The sequence below is a fragment of the Callionymus lyra genome, chromosome 6 (genome assembly GCF_982586985.1).
Source record: "Callionymus lyra chromosome 6, fCalLyr1.hap1.1, whole genome shotgun sequence".
Lineage (NCBI taxonomy): Eukaryota > Metazoa > Chordata > Actinopteri > Syngnathiformes > Callionymidae > Callionymus > Callionymus lyra.
Window position 1 is genome coordinate 12393989 of NC_141823.1, and position 19262 is coordinate 12413250.

At 38.1% G+C, this 19262-nt stretch overlaps 2 protein-coding genes across 2 annotated transcripts; one reads left to right on the top strand and one right to left on the bottom strand.

Moving 5' to 3' along the window:
• Positions 1-222: 222 nt before the first annotated feature.
• Positions 223-16086, bottom strand: pkd1l2a (polycystic kidney disease 1 like 2a). Its single transcript, XM_087793174.1, has 42 exons — positions 15777-16086; positions 14757-14915; positions 14486-14674; positions 14094-14204; positions 13840-13987; positions 13549-13778; positions 12330-12737; positions 12142-12266; positions 11949-12078; positions 11681-11879; positions 11467-11578; positions 11246-11387; positions 11102-11180; positions 10899-11017; positions 10278-10420; positions 10026-10205; positions 9837-9974; positions 9079-9225; positions 8884-9008; positions 8704-8824; positions 8147-8275; positions 7856-8081; positions 7603-7793; positions 7313-7543; positions 7039-7140; positions 6799-6977; positions 6590-6736; positions 6321-6520; positions 5287-5504; positions 5006-5219; positions 4165-4637; positions 3535-3631; positions 3325-3465; positions 3065-3250; positions 2648-2969; positions 2449-2582; positions 2240-2367; positions 1960-2120; positions 1194-1404; positions 999-1100; positions 447-578; positions 223-357 (listed from the first exon to the last, which is right to left on the bottom strand). Exons 1-42 carry the CDS (start codon positions 16084-16086, stop codon positions 223-225), a joined length of 7374 nt encoding a protein of 2457 aa, XP_087649300.1.
• Positions 16087-16991: 905 nt separating this feature from the next.
• bola3 (bolA family member 3) lies at positions 16992-19148 on the top strand. The gene is made up of 4 exons (XM_087793298.1): positions 16992-17123; positions 17184-17295; positions 18663-18751; positions 18867-19148. The coding sequence occupies exons 1-4, from the start codon at positions 17058-17060 to the stop codon at positions 18930-18932; spliced, it is 333 nt and encodes a 110-aa protein (XP_087649424.1). The 5' UTR covers positions 16992-17057; the 3' UTR covers positions 18933-19148.
• The last annotated feature ends 114 nt before the right edge of the window (positions 19149-19262 follow it).

The following is a 19262-nucleotide window of genomic DNA, read 5'->3' on the forward strand; positions in this document are numbered from 1 at the left end:
ATTCTGAACATTTACAGATATATATTCTCAGTGCTCTCTCAAGGTGCTGCGTACTCACGAAGAGAGACCAGAGGCAGCAATGTTTAAACTTACAAGAACTAACATGCAGCCTGGAAGAATACTGAGTAAGCAAAGACAAGCCACTGAGGAAACTAAGAACATTCAGGCACGTGTTCGTCTTCTAAAGCCGTGAAGTCAACATTATATGTCCTTGAATATTCATCATGAGATCATCGAGGGTCCATTAGTGACCGAGGTATTCACAGGTCCGTCACCGTCAGCTTTCTTGCATTTGATTCCAAACAAGCTACAGAATTTCATCAGCATCAGGTCCACGATCTCCTCTTCCTCGGACGGCTGTGAAAATACATGACACTCCTTTATTGTGGTGCTGTTATATCGATTCAACATTTTCTAATTAAAGGTTTCAAATGTCATTACTCTACCTTGTGATGAATCTGTTCTTGACTGAAGGCCACAAGGATGACAGAGATGAAGAGGTTCAGCACGACAAAGGTCATGAACACGATACAGGAACCGATGAGGAATGCGCCAAGAACTGGGTTGTAATTCAGAACCTGTGGGATAAAAGTCACATTTATTACTTACCTACATACATAAAAATCGGATTTTTGTTGTTGTTTTTGACCATACTGATAGAAGAAATTTTATTCTAAATTTTACTTTATTCTTCTTCATTTGTTGATGCATTTTTCTTTACATACGGAAAAAAAAGGTCTGAATTCTTAGTCGTCTGTATCGATCATGGCTGTGTTTGTCTGTTCACACTGATAGCTCAAAATTTTCTCAAAAATTCACAGTTCCGAGTAGCTAAAATCTATGAAACGCGAAAAGTGTGAGTAGATTAAAGTGGGTACATCATACGTTTAAGTAATTTAAGAACAAAGAGTTAAGGATTGATCTTGAGTTGTGAATGTCACATAATGTACTTTTTTACCACTGAAGTGTGAAGGAACAAAGAAGACTTAAACACCTACCTCTTCATAGTTAAAGATGCCCAACTGCAGACTGACCATCGTTTGAGCAGCATTAAGTAATGTCCTATAGGAGTAGAGCTTCCATCCATACATCAAGTTGGACTATAAAAAGGGCAATACAATTTTAAAACAGGGTTGAAATATATATTTGCGTTTCATTTTCTTGGAGTGCAGACTGTGTAAAAAAACACTCACAGCAACAGAGTAAGCCAGGAACATGATGGAAATGACCAGCAGGAAGCCAGAGATGTCGGTCCAGGCTCGCTGCAGAGTCGCTATGATCATGTGCAGCTTAGGGTTCAACCTCAGCAGGTGCCACAGCTTTATTGTAGCCAGCAGAACCAGGAAGGCGATCAGATATCCCAGCACTGCATCTGCCTGGGCTGTCTCATGAAAACTAGGAAATCTGAGCACACGAGAATATCAACAACAACAGCATTGGTATTTGAAGATGTTTTTTTAGTATTGTTGCCTTCATTTGCTCCATTGCTTTGTTTTTTGTTTTTTATTTCTTCTTGAAAAAATAATAAGCCTTTATAAATGATGTTGTACGATTGTTTCAATGTTTCTTCATTGATATAGATCTTGAACATTATCAATAAAACATATATATTTTATTCCTCATGTACAGAAGTGCTCGTCACACATTTATACAACATATATATTTTTAAAATGTCAATAAAAATCATATACAAGTGTAGTTTCTCCAATAATTATAATTATTTTAAAAATATAAATTACAAAATTTAGTTCAAACAAACCAATTAAAAAATGAAAACATTTTTCCGTCATTTTACACCAATTTTTTCCTATTTTAAATCTCAATTTTGTTTGTTGATCCAGGTTAAAGGAAGGTCTGCAGCAGCTGATCTGAGCTACATAATCAATTAACAATCACACACACACAGAATAAAATAGAAAATAACGTGGCGAAACAAAAACATTGGTCACCAAGGCTTACTGGTCTCTGTGGTTCTGGTAGTACTCCATGTCCCTTTTCCCCAATACCGTCCTCTTGATAAATACTGATAGTGCACTCCAGCTGAGAATTATAATCGTCATCTCCAGCAGGTTCCACTTGCTCTTGAAATAGGACCATTTCTGCTGCTTTATTCGCTTTCCCTGTTAGAGTCATAAAAAATCCCATTATTTAACAATATTTTGTGAGACATGTGTTGAATCACTTTGTGTTTGATATCAAAATACGAGTTGTGAATGTATTATTAATCTGAAAGACGTACCTGGACGAACATGTAGTGCAAAATGAACAGGAAATAAATGACTTCAGATGCCAGGACGAAGATGTGCAGACCGCCCGTTGACTGGTAGAGCCGAACATTCTGGAGTTCACTTCGATACTGAAAAGCTCCTGAACAAATCATGTTATATCAGGAAGTGACAAACCTTTGGTCAAAAATAATAATTCAATTCTTGTTTTGCAACAACTCACCAATAGCTGTGGTCTCCAGAATAAGAGTCACGATACAGAAGAGGTTGACATTAGCGTTATAAACTGTGAACTCCACAAACAGGGCCTGAGTGTAAGCATCGAGCCAACGACTTTTATGAAGATACTGAAGCGTCCTGCAGGAACAAAATGTGAAATGAGCTTAATGATAATACAAGCTTTTCGTCTCAAGTAAAAATACCTGCTAGAGTTCTGTAAATCTGGCCCAAGATTCACAGCAAAACCGCCGCCTCTGTACAGGTTTATGCTGCCCCAGATGGGAGAGGCTCGTAGTTGTCCCTGGGACTGGTACTTCCATGGACTCTGTGATGAGTTATTCTCTACATGGCTGGTCCAGCCCGGCCCGTAAGAGCCCATGTCCTCCAACTCCCAGGAATATGGCGCGTGACAGTCGTCCAGCGACTGCTGCATGGAGCGAGCGATGCTGCAGGAGTTTGGCTTCACTCTCAGCTGTCGGAGTCGAGCGTTCCCAACCAGGATCGAGTTCCCGTCGGTGATGAATCCTGGGAAATGGATTTGAGTAACAACATCAGACTCAAAACTTTGAAAAAATAACGTCAACATATTTTTAACCACTATAAAGAGGACCAGAGAATACCTGGGTATTCCCCAAACAGGCTGCTCAGTAGAGTTGTGTTGGCCCACGTCAACACATCTTGAAGACTCATGCTGTCCGAGATCCCTTTGTTGAAACTCTGCCGGATGTGCTGAGTCAGGAAGAAAGCGTTTGGGTCTCTCTGGCCGTACGCCACCAGGAGCAGCATCCACATAAACCCAGCATACGCTGTGTCGGACAGACATCCTTATTTAGCGACCTCATGTTCGTGAAAACCTCAAATTCAAAGAAACTGTTATTACCCAGGATCTCACGAACCAGAGCAAAAACCTTCTGCTCTTTGATCATGTTGCTGCGGATCTTCTCCATGTCAGTGGGAGGAGGCGGTTGATAAAAACTACTGGAGCTGTCTCTTCTTGCCGCTCGCACAGCATCGTTGTCATCTAACAAGTCAAAAGTTACGCAAATCTCTTTTATTTGTAAAAGTGTTTATCTTGGCATAATTCAACTACCTGGATTATTCAGGCTTTCGTCTAACTGTGGATCCCCGAACTCCTCCTGGTCGACTTTCTTTAAAACCAGAGCAAAGAAAGCAGCAAATCCAAGAACCTGTTTCATAAAACATGAAGCAAAAATGTTTATAAAACAATAAACAATTATATCGTCAGTCCAAATAAAACGTATCCATCTTTAGAAAAAAACCTATATATTAAATTGTTGTAATGAATAATCTGTGAATTTCTCTCATGTTTATTAATTATTACAGATATTTACTGTACTTTACTTTATTATAATATTATATTCTGTATTATATATATTAACTGAAAAGCCAAAATGAAAGGGGATGAAGAGAAATACCCTTAAATATATTGGAAAAGTAATAAGGACAAAATGGATAAAAACATGTAGGTAAGTGTAGTTATAACAGGAATTATTATTATTATTATTATTATAACACAATAATGAATTTATAACATTGAACTGAATATACCTTTATTTATCAGGGAACTCAATAGGAATCAAGTAATTATGGGCCACACACGTGAATATGATATAGCAGAATATATATATTTTTAGAAGAAATATACAGTGAGAATTAATAAAAGAAGTTTTAAAATAAAGAACTATAACAACTAACTGACCTTCAGAGGTTGTGTGATGAAGAGACTCTCGAAGAAGGAGACGAGCATGGAGATGAGCCAGCTGATGGAGCGGTCTTTCCCGTACGTGAACCCATACATCATGGTAAAATATCCAGACACACAACTGGTGGCGATGACGAGAATCCATCCGATAAACACAAACCACCACGGAAACCCGCCCTGACAGCACTTCTTGCCGGTAGCGCCGTTGAGACTGTCGTCGGGACTGGAGCTGCGTTCCATCTGGGAGCCCTCTGAACTAGAAGACGGGAGCTGGTACTGCAGGAGACCCTTCATCCCCTGCACCTGCTGCATCGCTCGGTTGTAGCCGTTCGGGTTCGTGAAATGAGAGGGACCGAGAAGACACAGCTCCTTCTCAACATGACGAAGCTGCCTGTACAGATACCGGCCATTGTTGCTTTTCTTTTGAGCCTCATCTGGTGTTTTCTCTGGGCTGCTGTGCTCACTGTTGTCTACGGGAAGAAGAACTGTCAGTGAAGGTACAACGGTGATACACATCGATTGACTTTCCCCAGCCAATTAACTAAATATAAGACAGAAATAAAACATATTTGTAACCCGTGGAATTTACACTGTAAAAACACTGTCCAAATAATGATTGGACTGCGAATCAATCAAAGTCAAGCACCGTTGGACCAGTGCTGTGGTAACATTCCAAACACATGAGGTTGCATTTTTGAATTCATAATACAGCTTGTTTATAACAGCTTATCAGTTCAGTTCCAGTTCAGTTTATTTTAAAATAAATACAAAAATAAATGGAGATGATGTTTATGTCGGTTTGTTTATAATTTAGGAGTTGAAAGTGACACGTGTTTACCCTGAAGATCCACTGATCCTAAACTCAGGATCATCGAACAATCTTTTTTGGCGTCCTCAGTGTAGAAGTCTCCTGCCGCTCGGTTCTGATGTCGGATGATGTCTTCGACCAAAGACAGCAGCGTGTTGATGTCTACTTGACCCGATGTGACCTCCAGCTGGGGAAGAGGACTCTTCATCACCTTAGACAGCGATTGTACAATCCTCTTAATATCCTGTCATGAAAATGCAGAAGTTGAGTAAATCATGAAATTTGAGTCGTCGTTTCTTCATCGTGCTCACCTTGCACACGGTGTCAGCCGTGATGTCACCGTGCTCTGATGACCGGTCCGAGGGAGAGACTCGTCCGGTCTTCACCTGTTTGGATTGATCTTTTTTGACCGCTTTTTCTCGAGGTCGGGTGTTTCTGAAGATGCTGACGATAAATAAATTGATGGGAAACATGATGATCGAACTTTGAAAACCAATCATTATTTGTTGCCAGGTAAACTCGATGTGACCTGAAAAAAAAAACACACAAGCGTCAACTAGTATTTGTTTACAAGGTACAATTTTCAAGAATCAAACTTTTGGTCACGATTTTCTATACAAGCTGCACTTGAATGTAGATCTGGTTTAGTGCCACATTGTATACTGTGACTGTTTGGGGCCTTTTGTAAGGGCCAGTCAAGCTCGTAGAAAGAATGTAAAAAAGGGGGAAAAAACAAGGAATGAAATTTTATACCAAAGCTTAATTCTTTTTTAATTTTTATAAAATAAAAATGACATGTTTTAAGACATGTTTTAAAAAATAAATGTCTTCAATAACTTTTAAACAAAACAGTTTAAGGAAAAAGGGATACAAAAGGATAAAAAATAGAAGGAAAAAAAAGTTGGTGTAGTTATATGTATGAATAATGCAAATTAATTCAAAATAAAGATTAGTTAGCTATCAGACACTTTTATAGTCAAATAGTTGACCTTATGACAGCCGTGTAAATACAGTGAAAGGGCCTAAAGGGGGCTCCGGTTGGCACTTTGCTGAGGTCTGAGTTAGATTCTTTGGTTCTTTTTAAAACAAGATTAGAATCAATAATTTAATTTTAGATAGAATCATGGTTTGACAAAATTTTAAATTAAGAGTTCTGTCAACACGTTTTCTTCTCATACATCTCCCATATTGTACGTTTTTATAGTGTAAATAGAGTTACATAAAACAAAGGATTGTATTGTTTGACTTAGAATTATGAGCTAATTTTATTATCAGCCTCCATATCTTGCATATCAAATCATTGTTATTTCAACAATGATTTGCGTGTGTCATGAACAAGACATACCGAGGTCCATAGTCTGCTCAGATGGATCAGTGGGAATTCCCCAGAACATAATGCTGGTCAACATGGTGCAGAGCAGGAGGGAGAAGCAGCAGGAGACTCGCTGCACTCGAGTGAAAGTGCTGCACGGAGGCCGGCTGACCACGGAGAACCAAATGTGGCCATCGCTGAAATCCTTTGCCGTCTTCATAAAGAAGAGATTACTGGAAGAAAAAGTTTCTTGTTGTTGATCTGAAAAGGTAGCGGTGGGAAGTTATTAAAAACATTGCTACCTAAATCTCTTCAGATCCTCTTCTGTGGCCACAGGGAAGACTTTATCCAGAGTACATTCTCCCACGTCCACAGAGAGCCAGGAGTTACAGAGGAACTGCCATTTTTGACCACTTTCCAGATCCTGCACCATCACCTTGTTCACATACCTAAGTTGAAAAATAATCATGTAATAAACTTGCTGTCGTGTTCAACCAGCTTTATCTAATACCATGCAGGTTGTGACCCAGAGTTGTCGTGCCACAACCGGATGCTCTGCAGGTCTCCGAGGGAAAAGTGTGTCGTCAAAAGGAACATGTCCTCTCCACCTCGCTCAAAGACCGGCTTCTCAGGGTCTGTCAGGTGGTGAGGTTCACTCTCTCCCTCCGTCCCCATTAAAGTGACCGTCACCTGCAGACAAACCTTCATGTCTTTTGTTCTCTAAAATAAAAAAACATGTCGATCGATTGACCTGAGCGGAGGTGGACGCTCCATGTCGATGTCCCGTGCTGATGTTGAGCATGTAGCGATATTCAGCCAAGGGATCGTTGTCTTCAAGTACTGTGATTTTTACCTTAAAGATGAATAGATCACAGAAAAATAACCATTTGCCAGTTTTAAAAGTATTACATTTAAGTGTTAACTTTCATTTAACACTAAAATATTTGATGCCGACAATCAATATGTATATTAAGACGATAAATGAGATAATACTACATTAAATAAAAAAACAATTAAATAATTACCTTAGCTGAATCAAGGATGTCTTTCCTTCTTGCCCACACAATCACCAGGAAATAAACAAAAACAATAGACCCGACAAAACAAGCTACCACAGGATTGTTAGCAAAAGTGGCGAAAAGTTCTGCAGTGCGAGAAACATCCACCAGGTTTGGCATGACGAAGAAAGAGCTGCCAAAGAACGTCAAGTGGTTGCAGAGACACTGAGTCACAGCCTGTGTTGTGAGAGGACCAACCTGTGACGAGAAATACCTTTAATTAATCTTTATATCTATCGACTGTGAGTATCACTCACCCTGCAACCATTTTCACTCCAAGAACTCTCGGTTTCATTCCAGAACTTGCACTGGGCAGCGATGGTTCTCACAGTGACCGAGGCGTTAATGAATTTGACTCCCGGCTCAACGATGGGCTTTAAAACCAGGTAGTGCACGCCGACATCTCCGCTTCTCTCACCAGGACCCAAAACCCAGGTATATTTTTCCTCTATAAGAACAAGAGTCATACATTCATATCTTTAAATCCTCAGATGTTTTTCTTCCATTTACCTTCTGCTGAACCCTCGGCTGGGACTCTGGTCTTGGCTACAAACTCTTCATCACTTGGATAATCTTTATATCCCAGATAGAGCATGAGGGAAATGTTTTGTGAGGCTTCCATTTTTAGCACGATCGTAACATCAGGGGACGGAATGTCAACTATTAAGGTGCTGAAACTGCTCAGGTCCAGAACCGTGCTGTTGTCCTGCTCCCCGCTGGGTCTTGGGAGGAGAATCTCAGGAGGGAAATCATGGGAATCTTAGTATAATTTCAAATTTAACCATTTTGCTTCATAATTACCTCTATCTCCTCTAGCAAGTTGTCGACAGTGATGACTGAACCATCCATTTTGGTTAGAGTGACAGAGCCCACCGTCCCTGTGATGTTGTCCTCCTTCCACGAATATGGGTTTTTATCAAAACTCATCATCTGTAACAAACAAATGTAATTATATATAAAATCTACAAAATGATAGAAAAATATAATTTGACAAGAGAGAACTGTGTAATTCCTAATTTAATCATAATAATTATAATGCATAAGTTTTCTATAGTTCTCTTAAAGTTTGTGTGTTTCAGCCTGTTCACTGTAGTGACATCTTGTCATTGTTCTTCTCTCTATTCATTATTTGCATGTTAATTGTAAATAATACATTTTATTGAAATATAAAATAACTATGATAAAAAATAAATATAATTTGAAAGGCCCCACAAACACCCAGGAAATTGTTTAAAAATAAATAAAAACTTAATGCAGTACTGATTAATATCGATAAAGTAACATTAACAAAAATATCGATATATATCTGTGTAATGTTTTCTCACACTCCTACTATCTATTGAGAGATAATATCTTACTCTAACATCCACAGGCTCGTCTGGGGAGAGAACATGAGCAGGCAGAGAAGGAAAGGTGAATTTTGACGAGCTGTTCTTGTTTGCATTGATGTCCTGCATGTTCATAGTCGCCGGAGACACTCTGTGGACGGAGAATTTCACTCGGAAATCCGGAATATTTCTGATTATAAAATGACTCACCTGTTGACATAAACGCTGATTTGACCAGAATCTATGATAATGGGTTCTCCATCCAACTTCTTGTTGTTCAACAAGGCGCTCTGAACATTGGCGATTCCAGTGAGCAGAGAGTTTGAAACTTTCTCCTACAGAGCGAGAGAGTAAAGGCTGTTTCAAAGTCATGTGACTTAATTATTAGACGTATTTTGAACTCACGTTTGCTGAAACATTAAGGATGTTACTGGCTGCTTCAACAATCGGGGCAGCAACTTGAACCATTTCACTTCCATTTCCTAAAAATTGCGGATCTTTTATGGTGCTGAGAGACGAGCTGAGATCCACGAGTAAAGAACAGGCTTCTTCCTGTGGAGAAGAAGAGCAACAACAACAAAAATATATAGAGTTTCATTAAATACAAATGAAAATGTAGACAGTTCATTTTAAAGCTAGATTATTAAGCATTCTTTTAACTTGTTTTTGTGAAAATTGTCTTTGCCCTAACCAAGTAATACCTACTTAAACTAGATAGAATTGCAGCCCTCACCGCAAGATTTAGGATAATATTTTCGGTTGTCACATATTTCCACAATATATTCATTTATTATCTTTTCAATCAAATACTTCAGAAGTAAAACAATAAATGTAAAATTTCCTGATACAAATGTGCAAACTCTGAAACAAAAATAAAACCTCTGAATTGTTAATGAGTTTCAAAAGTTTGTTAATTTGATTCAGTGTTTCTTTTAGGAAATTGTTTTAAAGATTGTGAATTTGTTTTGCACTTCTGGGCCACCGTAGGAAATGTCCTGTTAACTTGCTGTGCGCTTTAGAACATGCGTCTTCCTACTCTCACATCAAGACTTACCCCAGACTTTATTAACACATCTGAAGTTGAAACGACAATACAATCAGTTTGATCTCAGACCAACATCAATTTAGTCTCTAATAGTACCTTTTATAGATGCATGTTGTACCTGAGCAGAAGGACTGAGCTCATCGGATCGCTGTGTGAGTCCCACGACAACTTTGGCTGTCGCTTCCACCTCCTGACTTGTGTTGGCAGGAGAGTCCACCAGCACTGAGGTCATCTTGGTCAGCATTGTCTCCCTTAACTGAAAGTCAAATATTACTATGGTTTTATCTCCGGTGTCAAACTTTGTTACCTTCTTTCTTGCGTCCTTCTGTTCTGTGCTCGTGTCTGTGTTCAACATGTCCGAGATGGAGGTGAATATTTGTCCAAGAGCTTCGCCGGAGAGCAAACCTTGATGCTCTAACTGAGAGACTGAATCTTCCAAAGTAGACTGAAGATTCTCCATAGAAGTGTTGGAGACGCTTTTCCACACCTGTGGATATGTTTTTTTGTTATTATAAATCTTTTTATTGTTACTTCGTGATTTTTTTTTAAGATTTCAAACCTGAGTTGGAACTTTAGTCGTTACTTCTTTGAACTGGTTTTTCACGATCACGACAACTGTCAGGCTGTAGTTGTCGTTTTTATCTCCAAGCGGCAGATACACAGATTTTAACACTTCAGTAGGACTGCATCGCAACTGTTTGCCTTTAAAGAATATGACGTCAAAACACTTATTAATTGCAGATAGAAAAGGTCAACAAGTAAATGACAAAACTATGAAAATATCCAGACATAACTACAGAACACCACCAAAATATAATCCCTTTAATTTGTTCCACTTTTCACAAATATTTTAATTGTGCTTTTAATGAATAAATGCATTTCTTCACGTTATTAAGGAAATGTTACTTACAATCCAAGCAAATGTTTAATAAACACAGTTAAGGAAGCTTTATTTAGTAGGACATTTTAATACTCTTTTCAACTCGGCTGATTTAAAAATAATCAAATAAACAAACAAAAATGTAATTCATTATCCATGCAGTGAAGCAATGTAAATGCTTGTTTCTTTTATAAACAGCTGAAATCTTACGGCTTTTTTCACCAACTGGTTCCAAACTTTATCTTTTTGTTAATTGTGTTTTCAATTTAAAATGCCACAAACATTACCACGAAAAAATACCTGTGTCCGTCATGAGGCAGTAAACACAGCCAGCTGAGCAGAAAGAACTTGGCTGGCAGCTGATGTTGAAGGAGTCGAGCACAGTTCCTGACGGAGGGAAGATGCTGCAGGAAGGTTTGTATCGACTAGTTTGACTAGTTGTTGTTGTAGTCGTTTTTGGGGTTGTTTTTGTTGTTGTTTTAGTTGTTGTTGTTGTGGTTGTTGTTGTGGTTGTAGGTTGCAGAGTCGGTGCTGGACCAGGTATTGGCAGAATGTATTTGACAAATCCTGGTTCATTCTTTCCTGATATGAAGCACAAAATTCAGATTGTAATAAGAGTTTGACGTCTTCTTTCATACAATACATACCATAAGCGATCACTGTAATATTTTGTGATGTCTCAAGAGAGGACTTGAGGTGATGACTTTCTACTAGATATTCCAAACGGCCACTCTGCTTGTCGATGGGAGGACGCCTTCCCGCATCAGAGTAGCATCTTTCCAGGGATCCCTGAGGAAATATGAGCAGACCTCAACAACATTATTCATTATTTAGAGTGACAGAACACTTTTATTGGATCTGAACTTACCGTCAAAGGTTTGTAATCTTCAATAAACCAAACCACGTCTGGACACGTTGTTGTGCAGCTTAGCTTTAGCTTGACAAGATTATTCACATGAATGGAAGTACAATCATCACAACTGTAAGCAAAAAGGTAAAACAAAACAAATTTCACTTCCATTTTTGGAAATACTGAAGCATCTTCAACATGTTTTAGGACCTTTTATTAAATATTGCATTACCTGATTGTGACATCTGTAAATGCTTTTGGTAAAACACTGATGCATTTGGATGCAGTGCCCAGTTTAGTCCATTTTCTGAACCAGCTTTTGGTCTTGAGAGTTACTTTGTACTTGATGAATTCAAATGCATTCGGGAGGCATTCACTCTCAATGATAAGCGTCTCATTGTTGGCCGGGTTGCTGCATTTGCACGTTTCCTCTAAAAGCCAGGAGAAAGAAAGTCAAGTTCACAAACAAATATTGATAAATCATGGAAGTGACCACCTACCACATGACCAACGAAACATCACTCCTTCACTGGGGAGTTGTTCACTGCTATTAGCTTTCAGGGTGACACTCTGGGAGTTGTCCAGCAAAACATCTGGATCCGCACTGATTATTAAGGATTCAGAGTCAGCCTGTCGACGCAGAAAGATTGTGAATATTGTTTTGAGTCGCTGACATTTTAAATCTGTGCTTACTGTATCTAACTCCTCAGATGAAGAGCTGCCTTGGTTTCGGCAATTCTGAATGAATTTCTCCACATCAACCTCTGTTTCTTTGGCTGAACGTGCATTACTGGCTCGTACTTTCACTTTGGACAGTCCTGAGACAGATTTAAACACAGTGAGGATTTTTTTTTGGTAGCAGCAGAAAAATCTGATCATACCTTCAACCGGGCTGGAAAACCTGAAGGTGTGGCTTCCATTGAGCATTTCTCTGCTCTCAGAAATTGAGTCTACAGCTCCAGTCAGGGTGAAGAGAAGCTGAACTGGTGCTCCTTGTGTCAATGAGATGTCGATGATGAGGTCAGGAGAGACTGGACACATGCCGGCCTCGGCTACGACTGAGCCCTGGAGACCCTCCACTGGTTCCAGCAGACACAGCTCCAGCTCTTTGGACACTGTGAGCGATGTGACTTTATTGGAGGCAGTCAATGTCAGGTTTTTGCATCCCGGACCGAGATCTTCCACCGTGGTCACACTGAGGGTTATGTTGTCGGGGGTGTTGCCTCTGTCCACTGATGAGTTGGCTATCGAGCGGCCTTCATGTTGAACCATGTAGGTCACATCGGTCCCTGAAAAAACACAAAAAAATGTCCCTTTAAAACAACTTGTTAAGTTGCTTTATGCATTAAGTTCATGGATAAAAAGGTTTTTTAATCAAAACTGTTGATAAAATGTCATTATAAATTTTACAATGTCATTCTTAATAGGAATTCAAGACTATTTATTAACTGGTTTTAAAACGATTAATTAGAAGTGTCATTTTTAATTTAATATTTAACATTCCTCCATCATAATAAATCTATTGTCTTTCATCCCTCACAACAATCACTGTCACTATTGTTTTCTTTTTCAATAGTTAAGACTTAGTTAATATAGCGATGTATTACTCAACACTTATTTTCCTCTAATTATGATTTAAAATGAAGTCATGTATTATTTATAAAAATGTATTATTTTATTTTTAGTCCTTTAAGGGGTGGTAATAATAAATGTATCCGCGTTACAAATCATTTTTTATTTTGCCCTAACCTGACAGTCACACTGAATATCTCTCTTGTATTTAGAGCTTACTTTATTTTAATTTTGTATTTCTCTTTTTAATCATTTTTCTTCACCATGCCCTGAAAGACCTTTCTGTTGTTTTCTTCACAATAAAAAGCAAATTTCATCATATGTTTACTGAGTACACACACTTTTTGTTTCATTCACATTTCTTATGTTGTTAATTTTTTTTCTTTTGCGGCTGCTTGACTTTGACTCCAAAAATCTCATAAAAATATTTGCTAGATTAATTGTTTTAAATAAGAAAATGTAAAATTGCAGTTTTCATGAAGTAGCCCGTCTGTGTTTATGCACATCTGCCTTGAAACTTTGACTTACCAGCATCAACGTTGACCTCAATATTAATCGATCCGCCGTATAGCAGGTTATATTTTTCACCATCATCAGAAAGGTTCCCGCTGAAACACCGGACGTGGTCGAATTCCCCGACAGGCTCTTGAATAGTGATGGACCTCTGAGCGGTGACGTGCCACTCCCTGGTCGAACACTCAACCATGACCTTGAAAACCCCCGGCCTTGTGAACTTGTGCATCACTGTGCTCTCCATCCTGTGAAACACATCAAGTGTATCGAAAAGGTCTGTAAACACACAACTAAAAAACTTCTCACTCTTCTGGAGTGTATGGGTTGATGTTGTGACCATCTCCAGCATTTAGGGAGCAGGTGAGGTTGCCCTGAAAAGGATGCAGAAGCCACTTGACGGTGATGGTAACGTTGTCAAAGACTGCGGCCAATTTACTCATCAACAATTGGAGGCCTGAGGATAAAAATACACAAATATGTTGACATAAAAAAGCTGTAAATCAAGGATTTTAAAATGATAAATTGATGATAAACATGATAAAAGGGAATCCTTATCTTACCGTGTTTGCAGTGATACTCCACAGACAGGTAGCTTCCAAGAACTGGACAGGGCTCCCCAAAAGAGCTCAGATTCAATGGGGTGTGGCAGGTCTGACGTCCGTGACAATGAGCTGGAAGTGCACACGATGTCTTTGTGTCATTTGCATTATTGTCAAAGCTCCCCACGGATAACAGCCTATAACTATAAAAACACAAATACAGTCCAAACATTGGCTCTCCATTAAGTAATCCAAGACTATTGTCCACATGAATGTTAAGTACATAGAGCCTTCAGGAGAGATTACACCCTCTTCACCAACAAACTGAAGGTTCAGTGCTCACATCTCTATGTAATTGGAAATGTGATACTGTTATGATGGAAAAGATAATTAAACATTGAATAAGGTCATACCTGTGACAGAGTCTACGACATCGATCCAGCTGCACTCATCCTGAGAGGATGCAGCTGCAGCCGTGGTCGGAGATTGACAAAAGTGAATGGTTTTGCGACCGTAGAAGCTGTCGTCTATTTCGATCACTTGGCCAGAGCCGCATCGCAGGGTTGCGTTCTGTCCCTCGCAGGCAAACGTTCTCCCACAATCTAAAAAATAATGCATGTTATTACAGCGAGGAATACATTATAAATTGGTTATTAGTCCTTTAAAAAAAAGGGGGGTTTGTACCAAACTGGCAGATGAAGTTGAGTTCTTGGCTGCAGTCCAATGTTGCTTCCCACTGGAAGCCGGAATCACTCAGTATGTGACCACAACTGGCTCCTGGATCTGGCGGATTCAGCCAGTTGTTGTAGCTGACATCCGATCCATCCAACCAAGCAAGAGAACCTGGCCAATAAATGTGAAGAGAAAATTAAATTTGACTTTTTTGTTTTGTTTAACCACTACACACAGTCATTAAGGCAAAGTAACACAAGATAAGATCTACAAGATAACAAACAAAAGGACCAGTTTTAGCAAGTTAGTCGAATGGCTGATGAATGTAAATGTCAGGTTTACGACACCGCCATTGAAAAGATGAGATTTATGCTTTAGTGTCCCAGCTGTTGGACTGAGATATCCATATAGGAAATAAAGAAATAAAGAAAAAGCACACAGACGCAGTTTATTGTAGAAAATGTTGTTACTACAAACTATTAATTGTATTAATTTATAGTGACTCAAAAAAGGTGAAAATAATAAAGATAAAAGTCTTCCAATTAAAGCTGGACATATAATAATAATAGTTATTAATAAAACACATAAAGACTGACATAAAAGTCTAAACATTATTCATTAAAAAAAAGGCACATTGTGTTAAGAACAGGACCAAACATATATTTGATGGACAAAATTTGATTATTTGATTTATTAAAATAGCACAGTAGAAAGAAATGCGATAGAAAATTGTTTTTAAATCCAGTTAGATGGAGACATCACGATTTTATCTGATGTCTGTAAATATGATTTTTTAAAAGAGATTTAAAAGTTAAAAGCTGTCCAGCACCTAGAGTGTAAACATGAGCTATAATACAATAATAATAATAGATTTTATGAACAATCAATATTAATGTTATGGTGACTTTTGACAGACAAAACTTAATATATATTTATCCAATAATTCACCAGTATCTTTACCCAAAACTCGTTGTTAACATCCCCAGAATCATGAATCCTTGAATGACCTTCAGACTTGTTATCAGAACTTACCATCGGTGGTGTCAAGTGTGAGATTTGGAGCTGCAGGTCCGAGTCCAAGCCACCACCCCTCTGCTGGGTCCAGGTTCTTCTGCAGGAATTGCTGCGTTTCATCGTTGAGAATGAATGCAACGTGTCCTCCACCACGTTCACACCAGCTCTGAGCATCAGGGAACGATCGCTGCTGATCCACGAACTCATAGCAGGACCCATCAAAACCCTGTTGGTATTCTGTACAAGAGAGCTCCTCTACGTCCTCATCTGCTCGACACCTCAAGCTGAGGGACAGAAGAACCAGAATCAGAATAGCAGACCGGTCCATCTTTGTCTTTTTCGTCCTACTGACGACTTCCCTGCCAGCACCTGGACTTTAAAGCAGAGTGACGTCAAAACCTGGGACAATGACCCGCCATTAAGGATCATGGCAGACATTTGGGTGTCTCCGTTGGACATCAGGTTTTGTTCTAGCAATAACTCTTGTACACAAACAAAGCTCAGTGAAAAGAATGAGAGCCAACTGTCAACAGACACTAATTGTCCCTTAACTTCCATTTATGTTTGGCCCCACAAGCTGCAGAGAGAGATAAGCTTCTTCCTCTTCAACCTGGATCCTCCTCACAGCTGGTCTCATAACCATGTAGTAGATTTTTTGTAAAAAAAACTGACATTTACTAGAGTAACTATAAAAAGTAGATGACTAAATGTGCTGACTACTTTGTTATTGGAAAAAAGGGTACAACAAAAATGATATTTTATAAAATAAACTTTAAAACAATTTACAGGAATCATCATACATTGTTGAAATAATGTCCATCTTCATAATGTACTGAATACTGTGTAAATGCATGTAGTTTTCTTTCTCTCTTTTTTCGTTTTCTCTTTGTAAAGAGTCATTTAACAACTAACACTCAGTGGAATGTGTTGTTAAAAGAATGAACACTTCTCTGCTAAATATGAAGAACACATTCATTGATTTAAACATTTCAAACTTTATAGGAACATATTTAACTTGAATATTTATTTCTGTGTAGCACGAAGTTTTACAATATCAATGACAATTTAAATTGGTAAAGTACAAAGTTCGTTTTCATTTAACCCAGTGACTTCTTCTTTGTATTTATGCTTCCTAATATGCCTTTATTATCATCATTTTTTACTATCTAGTGAAAAAATATATTTGAGCAAACCTTCTGAAGACTCCCGAGAGGCCCGGATGTTTGACGTCATCGCCCCGCGACGTTGTTATCTCAGGATATGCGCTAGTAACGGCTGTAAACACTCGCTTTATTGATCATGTTTGCCTGTAAAACTGCAGCTTCTAGTGCGATGTCAGCTCTGAGGATAGTGCGAGGAAGTCAAGTGAGTAGATTATTTTCAATGTTATGAATGTTGACGTGAGAGTGACACAAGTCTCCTCAGCGTCACCTCCGCAGATGTCTCTCGACCAAAACAGACGCAGAAGTTCGGATCACGAATGTCTTGAAAGAGAAGTTTCCTCAAGCGTCGTCGCTCAAAGTTGTGGATATCTCAGGTTTGAAGATACTTTTTTAGTTTATCAATGATTATGTTGTGTACCGTCTTCATTTTTTAACATTTAACTGGTTTTATTTATTTTTTTGCCTTTGATTTAAATGTTTTTTTTAACGGAAATAATCTGTCGTTTCTTCTTTTATATTGTTTTTTTTGCAATGCTGTTCTTATTGTAGTATTCCATTTCTAAATATATCGTATTTGTTATTTTATTAATTCTGCTATAAGGCGATTTACAATAAGACTTACTTGCCTATTATGCAAAGTAATTTATTTAATCAACTCTTAATAATAATTTTAAAAAACAATATGTATATCATATATTTGCACAGATTTTTAATAGACAAATCTACATAAAGTTATAGCAAAAAGTCATAAAAGATTGACTCTCTCAGCTGTACAAATAGACAAGAAAAAATAATGTATCAAACTAAAATGCAGGGGATTGTTTATTCTCTTTTTAGATTTACCATTGTAGCATACAAGTGAGTATCATTGTTTTTTAAAAAGGCAATGTTCTTAAACAGTGTTTTATTTTATTTCAAACAGATAGAAAGACCTTTAGTCTTACATTTTGTGCATAAATGTTTGTTCATCTATTGTGCCCAGCAACCTGCTTAGGGTACCCCGTGTCTCTTTCCCTAAGTAGGATGTACATCATGATCCTACTAGGTTATAAGCAGAAGAAATTGACTGAATACATATTTGTGAAGTAGACTTAAACAGCCTCTACAGGAAACTCCATATCAATAATATATTGGATTTGGTGTTTAATAACACCAACACATACTACTATACCTTACGATGAACTGACGGTTTTTTTTCAATAAATCATTTAATATTAAAAATGTTTTAATCAGAAGAATAGATTACACAGATTAGATAGTAATCTATTCTTAGATAAGAATAGATTACACAGCGCAAAGAAGATTATACAGACAACAATATCGAAAGACAAGCGCAACCAAAAACTGAGCTACTGAGGTCGGATCCCTCGCATCAACTGCAGTATCTTGTTCCGTCATGTGGGAGAGCACAGTGCAGACGTTGCACCAGCTCAAGAGGCAGAATGCCAAGGCTGCTGTTATCCCACCCAGCCTCAATGAGTATGTTCCCTTTGCTATCACAATTTTTTAAATGCCTTAGAGATGACGAGTACTAGGGAGCTGGATGACAAGAAGATTCTTATCCACGTAATGTGGATGAGGATAAGAAGATGTAACATTAAGGCAAAGATTGAGTTCAACATGTTAATCTAACTATTCATTTTTTTGTACATCTGTTTTTGTTATGATTTTTTCCTGTGCTGAAAAGATGGGGGTTAACTTGATATCATCTGTGTATTTTGTGGGATTTCGTATTCTGTAGGTGGCTGTGGGGCCATGTATGAGATTCATGTGGAATCCATAGAGTTTAAGGGGAAAAGAACCGTCCAGCAACATCAGTTAGTAAACCAGGTAAGAACAATTTAACTTAGGTTGTCATTTTTTTAGGAGGTCATTACTAATTCTTTATTTCCTTTGGAGATGTTTTCACATTCTGTACAATTAAATCGTGTTTCGTCTTCCACAGGCACTCAAGGAAGAGATTCAAAAAATGCATGGACTGCGTTTATACACTGAAATTCCAAAGCAATAGGACTCGAACCTCATTGGGCGCTACATACAACGTGATGTTCCAAAGATGATTCTTTCATCTCCAGGTGTACAAATGTGTGTCAGAGACAGTTTGATTAAATGGTATCTATAGACTCTTTCTGCCATTTAATATGTGACCCTCATTTATATAAAAACTATAAGCTGTGAATGTGATGCGATCAAAGGAGTCAATAAAATATTACATTTATGAACAGTCTGCATTCTTTTATTGTTATCTGAAACACACAACTTATTCCCATGCTATAATTTAGTAATTAACTCATGATTTTTTTTTTTTTTGTATGATATCGTTATTTTTATTTCTAGCAAA